The 12,491-nt window shown below is 39.2% G+C and overlaps 1 protein-coding gene across 1 annotated transcript; it reads left to right on the top strand.

Moving 5' to 3' along the window:
• Positions 1–1,009: 1,009 nt before the first annotated feature.
• LOC311060817 (H-2 class II histocompatibility antigen, A-U alpha chain-like) lies at positions 1,010–8,684 on the top strand. Its single transcript, XM_084079160.1, has 4 exons — positions 1,010–1,102; positions 2,440–2,697; positions 5,375–5,656; positions 8,360–8,684. The coding sequence occupies exons 1-4, from the start codon at positions 1,036–1,038 to the stop codon at positions 8,488–8,490; spliced, it is 738 nt and encodes a 245-aa protein (XP_083935286.1). The 5' UTR covers positions 1,010–1,035; the 3' UTR covers positions 8,491–8,684.
• Positions 8,685–12,491: the final 3,807 nt, after the last annotated feature.

Here is a 12,491-nt window from a genome sequence, read left to right on the forward strand (position 1 = left end):
CTAAATCATTTTATAAACATGAATACATTTTTAAACAACTGTGTACTGTCACTAAATCACTTTGATAAACATCACTTTATGAATAAACATCACTTTATGAATTCAATCTTCTGTTACTAAATCATTTGATGAACATGAATACATTTTACTGTCACTAAATCACTTTTGTGTGAAATGAGAACATTATTGTGACAGTAAAAACAGAGCAGATTTTCAATGGATTCATGAACATAGCCTCTGTCTTTATTTAACTATGTTTACCTTCAGATCAGGAGTCTTCAGCAGGGGGTCCGGGACCCCTAGGGGGTCCTCAGAGGTACTACAGGTGGCTGCCAAATCTTTGTGTGATAGGAACTGTTTTTTTACATTAGATTTAACAACTTGAACCCTATAGTAACCTTTTCTGAGGGGAATATAAGCCGAAAATAGGTTTGGTGTAGTGGGAAAAAAGAGTAGACCAAGTACACGTTTTCTAAGCATTGAGGGTTTAACTGGTTAACTGAAAATAACATAAATAAATGAACATGAATCCAACGCAACGTTAAGTCTATGAAATCAATAAAACATTTTCATTTGATACAATATGTGGTGGGGGTCGCTGCTTCATCTCTCTCTCAGCCAAGGGGTCCTTGACCTGAACAACATTGAAGACCCCTGTTTCATAGTGTATTTCTGAACACAGCCTCTGACTCTATTAAATATGTTTACCTTCATATTGTATTTATGAACACAGCCTCTGACTCTATTAAATATGTTTACCTTCATATTGTATTTATGAACACAGCCTCTGACTCTATTAAATATGTTTACCTTCATATTGTATTTATGAACACAGCCTCTGACTCTATTAAATATGTTTACCTTCAACAATTCAGAATGTGGTCTTTCTGGAGACAGATGACACAACACTGTATCTGTAATCTGATTGGCTGATTCTTCTAAACCACTCCTTTTGTCAGACAGCAGAACTTGTGTTGAAGTAAACGCCTGTTTATTCTGATCTGTTCAGTTCAGCTCACTTTGTGTCCGTCCGTGATGATGAAGATTACAGCCACCCTCCTCATCCTCTCCTCTGTGCTTCATGTCAAAGCCATCCCAGGTGGTAAGTACATCAGAGTTATATAACATATACATTTATAACTGTATTGTAATCATATAAAATATACATTTATATTTCTACCAGGCACATGCACAGATAGGAAGGGGGCATCAGGTCAGGTTGTCAGTTTGGTGGTTTACATTCTTTGTGGGCACAAAGGCTGAATGCCAGGGCAGGAAGACCATCAAATAAAACAATGTTTCTAAGTCCACGGAAATAATTGATTATTTAATTAGGCTACATCATTTTCTAAACATAGCATACTGTAACAATCAGTGAAATAACTCACTAATAAAGCTGTTTATTTCACAAAAATAAATTATTGATATTTACAAATTACAATTTGTCCAACAAAAAAAAAGAAAGAAAATTCACATGCTCAGCCCTGGACTAGTCAGAGTCACTGGACTCTTTTAACCCATTAAAACCAGGAAAGCATCTGTGTCATTTTAGATTTTTACAACTTGCCGCGTGTCACTTTGTGCCGTACTGCGGAGCTTGTAGATCTGCTATTTTTGAAAAATCGTGAAAATGTGTGCAAATCTTTGAATATATATATATATATATATATATATATATATATATATATGTATATATATATATATATATATATATATATATATATATATATATATATATATATATATATATATATATATATATATATATATATATATATATATATATATATATATATATATTATTATTTTTTTTTTTTTTTTTTTTTTTTTTTTTTTTTTTTTTTTCACACGTAAAGCGGCCTCCACGGCCTCCATTTAATTCCTGCCCTCAGAGTAAGAAAGAGTTGTTTATATTGGTGTTAAATTTTCTATTCTTTTAATGTAATGAAATCAAATATGAATAAGGAAATCTACAGAAAATACACCTTCAATTTAAGAAGACGATCCACTGTTCTCTGCGTGTGCGTGTGTGTGTGCGTAAGCGCGCGTGTGCGTGCGTGTATGTTTAGTTGTGAGGTTGGGTGTGAGGAGCCCAATTATCCTGACAGCGGTGTTGTTTATTGTTCAACATGTTAAAGAAGCAGATGTAACAGTACAGTATGATGGGATGAATAATGCTATGAAGAAACAGGTGTAACTGTACAGTATAGTATGATGTAACAGTATGAGTGTCACGATGCGACACGTGTGAGCTTGTAGATCGGCTATCTTATGTGACCTTTGTGCAACACTGTTGCACAAAGAAGTAGTTATAGTAGTCATTCATTTATTTAAAAAAATATATACTTGTATTTTGTTTGAGTGTTTAATATCTGAAGGCCAGATCATGTGAAGAAGTTAAAGTCATTTAATTTAATGTCATCTTTGTTTTCCTTACAGTCTTACACGAGGAGATTAGAGTCGCAGGCTGTTCAGACACAGATAAAAACATAAATAAAGAATTTGTGTATGGACTGGATGGTGAAGTGATGTGGTACGCAGACTTCAACCAGAGGAAGGGGGTGGAGCCTCAGCCTAAGTTTGTAGATCGTATGACCTACCCAGACGGTTATGAAGTAGCTGTGAATTATCAGGAGGCCTGCAAATTCAACCTGAACCACGCTCGCACCGCTCTGAAGAACCCACCAGTGGAACAAGGTACATAAATACTAACTATATTAACACAACAACTGTTGAACATCAGTTTTGAGAGAGAGAGAGAGAGAGAGAGAGAGAGAGAGAGAGAGAGAGAGGCTCCTATTGTATCTCAGATAGAGATAATTATTAAGTACAGTTGTGATTAAATAAACATGTAAGATACTGACCACATCAGGAATCCCTGTATCTCCATATTTAGTTGATTGTTCGTATGGTAGTAGTACCACAGCGGGTGCTCTGACAATGGGTAAAAGGGTTCTCTGACAACAAGTATAATGGGTATTGCATAAACGGTTGGGGTATGCATTTCCAATTTGCATCGTTCATCCCTAGATTTAATAGATTTGGTAAAAGTGTCATTTCTTGACAGCCTCTAAAATATCTGCATTGATCCAGGGTTCAGTTGTAACTTTAAACCTAACTACCTTTACTGGGACAAGATTGTGAACTACTGCTAAAAACAATAATGAGATGTTAGATTTGTCTGATGTTAACACTAAGTCAATTCGTTTGAGAATAGCTGCGTATCTGTGTAGACCCATTTAACAATTGATTGAAATCAAGCTTAGAAGATAAATGAATACAAATACAAATTCTGATAAATAAAAGCATTTTAAACATAGCTTGGCCATGATTATAAAGTGTTATAAATAACACTTAATCTGTAACAACCCTGGGTCTGCTGGATGATGTACATAATATTCTGCCCCCACTATACAAGGACTTCATATTTTGACATTCTCAGTGCTGTTTAGTTGCAGCTGTGAATGCTCTAGGTGTTGGCTATCAGCAATCAATGGCCACAGTTACATGGACACTCATGTATTCATTCAGAATGAATTCATTCCGAATGAACTCATTCTGAATAGAGGAATCTGATCCACTCACCTGTTTACATGGGACCTGAATAAAAGTATTCCTCGTTTACATGACCAAAGCATTCATTCAGAATATAACTTTTGACATGCACAAAGTGGTTCCCGCCTACGCCCGGGCATGGACCAGGGGCCACTACCCGGAGCAGAGCTTCCCCTGGTGGGCATGGGAGGAGGCAATAGCCCCCTTGTGCCTCCGCGGCGGCGGTCTATCGGTCGTAGGCAGGCCGGTAAGCAACGCACCGACTCCTGGCCAGGCAGCGTTGTATGCGGTGCAAGCCTGTGTTCCGTTGTCATCGCCGTTTTAATGCAAAAGTAGCAGATCTACAAGTTCAGACCAGTTTCTTTTTTTGTATTGGTACCAGACACGGTAAAACGTAGGCTAGCCTATAGTATTTGTCACATTTCTCATGTAGGTACCGTTCGATGATGTCATCGCGCATTCGCACATGGTCATTATAATAATAAATAGAGAGAGAGAGAGAGAGAGAGAGAGAGAGAGAGAGAGAGAGAGAGAGAGAGAGAGAGAGAGAGAGAGAGAGAGAGAGAGAGAGAGAGAGAGAGAGAGAGAGAGAGAGAGAGAGAGAGAGAGAGAGAGAGAGAGAGAGAGAGAGAGAGAGCAACACTACAGTCTATGATCAATGCGTTTACGTGTGGATAGGGATTTAAAAAAAAAATCTTTGTCATGTGGCCAGGGATTCTTTTTAAAAACTGAGGACTAAAATACCTGTTTAGAAAAAGATCCATATAAGTGTAGCCTAGGCCAGCAATCCTCGGAGCGTCCTTTCTCCTGGACAAGTCTGGGCTTAACCATTTACAGGCTTATTAAATGACGCTATTAGAATCATTCATTTTATCCCGCAGGAGCGAGCGCTTCTCAGCACCAACCGTGGCCGAATTAGAGATTTGATAGGTCATTTTTGGACAATTCTGACAGCCCTACTAAGCACGGACATGCGCAAAGGAATGCATGTATTCCAAACAGACAGGAGCCTTTGGAATAAAGTGTTTACATGGTCAATTCCGATTGATTTAACCCGATTCAAACGGTCTATACCACCCCTCCTATTCCGAATGAAAATGCATTCGGGTCAGACTGGAATGGAATATTCTATTCCAATTGGGGTGTTTACATGAGCAAATCTATTCGGAATGAATTCATCCATTCATTCATTCCGAATAGAAGTGTATTCATTCCGAATACAACTGTCCATGTAACCGCAGCCATTGATTACTAGCAGCTGGCAGGTTTTTGAGGCAGTGTGAGAAGGAAGCTTTATTTGACAGTCATGCTTTTAGTTTGTGCTCTTAAGAAGCAAAGATTTTAAGTAGATTTTTTTTCTGAATACATTGTAAACCTTGCGCTTAGTTGAAAGAGTGGTGTATTTTTTTGTGTATATTTGTATACTTACCTGTATGTTTACTTGTGTTTGTGCATACTTGCCTAGTATACCTACCTGTTTAGTCCATTCCTGTGTGTTATTGCTAGATATGCTACTGTGTAAAGGATATCAACAGCTCATTGCTATTTGCTACAGTGATAATTAATGTTATATTATTAGTTTACCATCATTCATTGGTTTGATGATAGATTAATGCAAACATAATGTATGTGAAATTTACACTTGCTTTATTTTCCTCTTTTGTAGTTTCACGGCTTCTATTAAAGATTTGTCAAGATAAGCTACTGTCTTGGCTGATTTTGTAGAAGCTCGCTGCATAGCCACATATGCATACTGTACGTGCGGTGAGGGCAGAATACATAATGTCTCTGTGTCTTTGTGTATTTTATGTGTTTTCAGATGCTCCTGACACCATGATCTACTCCAGAGACGAGGTTCAAGTGGGAGTGGACAACGTTCTCATCTGTCATGTGACTGGTTTCTATCCCGCCCCGGTTCAAGTCACATGGACCAGGAACAACCTCAACCTGACCAGTGACATCACAACCACCGTGCCGTTCCTGAACAAAGATGGAACCTTCTACCAGTTCTCCAGTGTGAAGTTCAGACCAGAGCAGGGAGACATCTACAGCTGTACAGTCAACCACCAATCACTGCCTGGACCTGAGACCAGGATGTGGGGTAAGAACACTGTCCTGATAAATAAAACACTGTCCTGTTGAATAAACACTGTACATAAATAAACAGTGTCCTGATGACCACTGTCCACACGTAAACAAATAAAATAAAACTCTTCTCCTTTGGTCTAGTTCCCCTCAGGGGTCACCACAGCGATCCTCTGTTTCCATCTGCTTCTGTTCTCTGCATCTTCCTCGGTCACTCCACTTGCATGTCCTCTCTCGCTGCATGTCCTCTCTCACTGCATGTCCTCTCTCACTGCATGTCCTCTCTCGCTGCATGTCCTCTCTCACTGCATGTCCTCTCTCACTGCATGTCCTCTCTCACTGCATGTCCTCTCTCTCTGCATGTCCTCTCTCACTGCATGTCCTCTCTCTCTGCATGTCCTCTCTCACTGCTAGGGATGCCACCGATTTTTCGAATTTTTGAATATTCGTTACAGTCTCCATAATCGAAAATGATTTTGAAAATTCGATTTTAATTTTATATATTTTTTATTATTTAAGATTTTTTTTTTTTTTTTTTACTTTTTACTTCTTTTTTTTTACTTTTTACTTTTGTATGCCTTAGTTTCTATCAAAATAAATGCAAATACTAATAATAGTAATATTATAGTCTTAATAATTGTAAATGGCCACTATCAGAACACTGTCCTGATAAATAAAACACTGTCCTGTTGAATAAACACTGTACATAAATAAACAGTGTCCTGATGACCACTGTCCACACGTAAACAAATAAAATAAAACTCTTCTCCTTTGGTCTAGTTCCCCTCAGGGGTCACCACAGCGATCCTCTGTTTCCATCTGCTTCTGTTCTCTGCATCTTCCTCGGTCACTCCACTTGCATGTCCTCTCTCGCTGCATGTCCTCTCTCACTGCATGTCCTCTCTCACTGCATGTCCTCTCTCGCTGCATGTCCTCTCTCACTGCATGTCCTCTCTCACTGCATGTCCTCTCTCACTGCATGTCCTCTCTCTCTGCATGTCCTCTCTCACTGCATGTCCTCTCTCTCTGCATGTCCTCTCTCACTGCTAGGGATGCCACCGATTTTTCGAATTTTTGAATATTCGTTACAGTCTCCATAATCGAAAATGATTTTGAAAATTCGATTTTAATTTTATATATTTTTTATTATTTAAGATTTTTTTTTTTTTTTTTTACTTTTTACTTCTTTTTTTTTACTTTTTACTTTTGTATGCCTTAGTTTCTATCAAAATAAATGCAAATACTAATAATAGTAATATTATAGTCTTAATAATTGTAAATGGCCACAGTTTCAGAGCGTTTCACTGTTTCAGCCCAGCCCAAACATGAACTCTGCAGCCGCACTGAGGCCCCTGCTGGAAAGCATCCCAGCCCAAACATTAACGTAACTAAAAATTGGGCCGCGCAACCCGGAAATGACCGTAATAATGCTAAAACAGGAGCGAAAATATTTTGGCACTCGGTGCCGCGCTATGAGCTTGTATATCTGCTATTTTTTAATAGCCAAAGTATAAAAGGTTAAAATTATTGTGATGCTGTATTACCACATTTTTGCTGGGGATCCCCTGGTACCCCCTCAAGGACACCTGGGGGTCCCCGGACCCCACTTTGAAAACCACTGGTCTAGGAGCTCTGAATTGGCATTGTACGTGCTGTCCTTCGACCCCTCTCCTCGGGCAAAGGAGAGGAGCACGGCATGTGTGTACACACACACACACACACACACACACACACACACACACACACACACACACACACACACACACACACACACACACACACACACGTCTCTCTCTTTTTCCTAAATAGTCAGTGTATATGTCGCTCAACTAATAGCGAAGCATCAGAGGGATGCTGTCTACGGGCTCCGGCCTTGGAGGGAGCGGGACTCCCGCAGTCAGTCTGCCCGAGACAGCAGCAGCTGAGCGGCGAGACGAGAGGTGAACGTCCGCAAAAAAACAGGAAATACTGCAACATGAGTTTTTCTTTAACTTGTTAATTTGTGTATATAAAATATAGATTCCCTGTCGAATCTCCTAATTACACCAACATTATTCTTGTGAAGTAGGTAGTTTGTGCTTTTTTGTTAAGATTTATTAAGTTCGCTTTCGGTCATTTCTAGCATGGGGAAACACCGAGTGGTGCTCCCCGTGACAGAGTGCCCTATGACGGGCTCATGGAAAGCAGCGTGGGGGGGTAGCGACCAGACGGCCCGTTCAGTTATTTATCAGCTTGTTTATAAACATTCTGTAGATTTGTTTTCCATAAATAGGTTATGTAGTAACTAAATATAGACTTATTTCTCATCTACAGTTGCTATTTTTCATTTTTGACTTCATAATGCGCATCTGCTCAAACAGCCTGTTTTCGTCTCGCCTCGAAAAAGCTCACTTGAGGAGACTTGAGTGACAGCTCCTTGGACACGCCCAGTTTGATCAAAAAACGCCAAGTCAAATGGACAATAGGCGTTTTTTTCACAAAGGCGTCGTTTGGTGTGAACGCAGCATTATACTGTACATCATCCCTCTCACTCTTGCTGGTACCCTTCTGTCACAAATATCATGTCATCATGAACACTCCACTCATTCAGTGTGTGTGTGTGTGTGTGTGTGTGTGTGTGTGTGTGTGTGTGTGTGTGTGTGTGTGTGTGTGTGTGTGTGTGTGTGTGTGTGTGTGTGTGTGTGTGTGTGTGTGTGTGTGTGTGTGTGTGTGTCTCCAGATGTGGATCACCACATCCCAGCTCAGCCCAGCGTGGGTCCAGATGTGTTCTGTGGGGTGGGGCTGACCCTGGGTCTGCTGGGGGTTGCCATGGGAACCTTCTTCCTCATCAAAGGAAATGAATGCAACTAAAACAATTGATTCAAACACAGATACTCATGTTGTAAATGATGTGTTAATTTAATCAATCAACATTAACATCATCTTCATTGTACACATGCAGTATATAACTATATGATAAATTAACAGGTCTGCAGGATAACATTGTTTATTTTTTTCATTCAAATTAAAATCAAGGCGTTTTGTATGATAGCCCTATAGTTTGAGCTACTGTCATGCCTCCCGTTTTTCGGTCTCATGTTCTACTTCTGTGTAACCTGCAGTCTATAGTTTACACTAAAGTGAAGCTAAAGTGCAACTCTACCTGGTCTTCTGTCTCATTATTATTATTATTATTGCCATATCTGGTGATGAGGTGATAAGTTCTCACCGTGCATTTGTTGTTTTCCATTCAAAAGTGAGTTAAATTAAGCAATATTATACAACAGGTAGTTCCGACCAAGCAATCTGATTGGTTGAAATAGCTTTCTAGCCGTGCTTCAAACCAGCATCATAGCACGGGCCTAATCACATTAATAAATCACTCCGCAGTGCAGTCCAGTCCGCACCTGATTAGACCATTATATGGCACAGCTGTGCTGTGAAGTCACTCTGTCCCACGGTAGGAAAACAAACAGACAGTAGCCTGACCCACCGCCGCCACCGGAGAACAAACAGCTATGCAAAATGGACTATGTTGTTAATTTGGTGGATTTACGGTTGATCAATGGTTAGAAGGTTATAAATATCCTCCTGTGTAAAGTAAAATGACTCCCATTTCGTTAACAGTCCAGTAGGCTATATGCTCCGTCGTACGACCGTGTCACGCGGCCAAAATAGCCGATCTACAAGTTCACAACGCGTTCGCCTCGTTCCTGACCGCATCACTGGCATGCCAATAATGACGGTAAAGCACACCCTCTCGTGTAATATTGCTTAATTATACAAGAGGGTGTGCGTTATTATGATTATTGGCACATCATTGGCTCATCATTTCAGAGATGCTTGCGGCACTCGGCTCCGCCTCGTTCCTGACCGCATCACTGAAATGCCAATAATCACGATAAAGCCACCCTCGAGTGTAATATTGTGATTATACAACAGTTACCATCAAAATAAAACATCTAAAAATGTATTCATATTGTGGGGCATTTTGCTCTCAAAATAACAACCTTTCTTCAAGTGTTATCTCTGTTATCCTGAAAATACATGTGGTCTGACAGAGACAGAGTACCTGTTTACTCAGCCACTCCAGACAAAACATTTTGATGGCTGTGAGCTAGACAACTTTTCCCAAACTGAACGCATAGACAAACAAAACATAACTGTTGGCTCAATCTCACTGTCATGAAAGACGGGGTGCCACGGTTTTGTACTTTCTTTTTGTTTTGTATGTGTCTTTGAAGATAACATTACTCTAATAGACCCCCTGATGTGGTTATAATATGCAAATATGTCTTGATGGATTTTTGGTTTCTTCCTGTAGGCTGAAAGCTTTTGTGTCAAAAGGCGCAATCGAAATGCACCACTTTTACTACGTGCTAAAACCATCCCCTCCCCTTATTATCATCAGTGTTGGGAAGTAACTAAAGTAATATGTAACTTAAAGTAATATTATTACCTTTTCCCAGTAACTAGTAACGTAACTAATTACTTTCACGTTTTGAGTAATAATATTACCTTTACTTTTTTTCAAAAAGTAACTTATTACTTTTTTTCACGAGCCTCGGTGGTACTCTGGGTTTGAGTGTGTTTATTTGATCCTGTGTTGTTTTTGGTCCATTGATATAATGATAGACTGGTTGGGATCGAGTTGCTATGCAGGCTGCTTGCTGATCCGGTCTAGAGCGGATACGGAAACGTTGCGCACTTGTCTGTGTGAATTATTATCAGCTGCGGAAGGGCGGGCCGCCCTTAAACCGGAACAAACAGTGTTGCCATGTCTGCTTATTATAAGCGACTTGTTAACCGATGAAGATGCGCCGTAAGCTTGTAGGTCGGCTATTTTCAATATATATATATACTATAGGTCACTGACTGTTTGACGTCTGTTTTCTGTCTGACGCAGATTGTGTCTCATGATGAGTCATTATCTGTTTGAGCCCAGGTGTTTGAATTTGAATATTTTATTAGGCAAAAAATACATTAAATACATTTAAAATAATTGAGGTCCTTAGTATTCAATTCATAGTCGTCAAATGGTTTTCATTTAGTCTGTAAGTTATGAATTCATACACTGTAAAAGTCTTAGTGTTAATATAATTCAAATGAGTGTACAATGAGGATTTTACAATGTAGGCTGCAGAAAAGAGAAAAAAAACAACTGCTAATGTTGAAAATGCAAAGTCAGACTTTTGGGGAGAAAGGATGCAAATTACTGGGGGCGAGAAAAAAAAAGTAACTAAAGTAATAAGTAACTAGGTACTTTTGGCAGGGAGTAATAAGTAAAGTAACTACATTACTTTTTAAACAAGTAATATGTAATAAGTAACATATTACTATGTTTTAGTAACTATCCCAACACTGATTATCATACAACAACAGCTGTGGGCGTGGCTAACTCAAAAACACATGCATGACTGTGACACCCCATGGAGCCCATTCACACACTGATCAAGGGACACCATTCACGGCAGGTTGTTGTCTCTGTATCTGCAAAATCAACTCTTCTGTCCTTTCACTGGCCCGACAATTTAATATAGCCTACATTATCCTGAGGACACAGAAAGCACCACCTCAGGAGTGTTACCAGTGAGTTCAAATCTATCAACCCAAATAAAAGTAATGAGCAAACATGAAACGGTTTGACTCAAGTCTCGCCGTCGGCTGTAGCTACAGAATTCTGTCCCACGCCAAGAACGTAAGATCCCTTCTTCTGAACCATAACATGGAGATAACAGAGAATACCATAACTCTTGAAGTAAACAACCTACAGAGACCAATTAGCACATTTTTCTATACAACCCAAGGAATTAATTAAAGTGGTTATTATTAAGCACATTATTATTAAAGCACATCTTGACTATTTCAGGACATAAACAGCCAAACACTAGCAGAAAATGTGCAAATCACAATTATCACATCTGTATTTCTCTTTGAACTAAACTTTGAAGTTGTATTCTTTTTTTAGGACCCTTATTTGACTATATCTCCCACTTCTGTTTACGTCCAACCGGTCCCACCAAACCCGCCCGGACGTAGTGAACGGGAGAGAGAACGTGTTGCCAGATTGGGCGATTTTAAAACTCATTTAAAAAAAAAAAGTGTTAATATTGATATGGTTTCAGTAGATGTATTAAATACAACAGATGACAATAATATAACAATAATTCCTATCATTTTTTTTGTGTACTTTTTTTTTTTGTACATAGTGTTATTTTCTTTGTATTTTTGTGTTGATTTTTGAACTGTTTGGTTGCTACTTAATATGTCTATGAAATTAATATTAAGGACCTCAATGGAAACAAGACCGCAAGGACTTTTTGGACGGACCTTTTAGACAAAGTATTATAAATGTAATTGTGATGTTTTACATGTTTTGCCTAATAAAAATGTCAATCAATCAATAATAATGAGGAAATAAGAATAAAGAACAGAGAGGGAAAGGGAACAGGGGTGGAAGGAGATGGAAGAAGGGAAGGTGGACAGGGGGAAATGGATAGAAGGACATGGAAGGAAAGGTGGACAGGGTCCGGTTGTCTCGGAAGGCAACGGGAGTCTGACACCGATCTGGATGTCGGGGCAGCTTAAATACAGAATCTACAAGGATACATACACATTGTTAGGATAGTTCTGAGGACTGACATTCCTCTGTCTGACCAAAAGATGTGTTCTCAGCACTTGAGTGGAAGGTCAGCTCAGCGTCCAAGAGCGGTAACACTACTAGTGGAGAAACTTAACCCCATTTTTTTACATTATTGAAACGAAGCGGATAAAAGCACCACATTTTTTATGAGGCTTCTTTAGGACCTACTGATGGATTCTAGCCTTGGGTACCAAACTTTATTTTGAAAAGTATCCATACAATTATCCAT

This window comes from Gymnoscopelus microlampas, assembly GCF_963454915.1.
Source record: "Gymnoscopelus microlampas genome assembly, chromosome: 14".
NCBI classification, from domain to species: Eukaryota; Metazoa; Chordata; class Actinopteri; order Myctophiformes; family Myctophidae; genus Gymnoscopelus; species Gymnoscopelus microlampas.

Bases quoted from the DNA above. Each gene is read 5' to 3' on its own strand.
- LOC311060817 (XM_084079160.1), top strand. From the start codon at position 1,036: ATGATGAAGATTACAGCCACCCTCCTCATCCTCTCCTCTGTGCTTCAT. The intron at 1,103-2,439 runs GTAAGTACATCA...TTTTCCTTACAG, and splicing joins TGTCAAAGCCATCCCAGGTG to TCTTACACGAGGAGATTAGA. The intron at 5,657-8,359 runs GTAAGAACACTG...GTGTGTCTCCAG, and splicing joins ACCTGAGACCAGGATGTGGG to ATGTGGATCACCACATCCCA.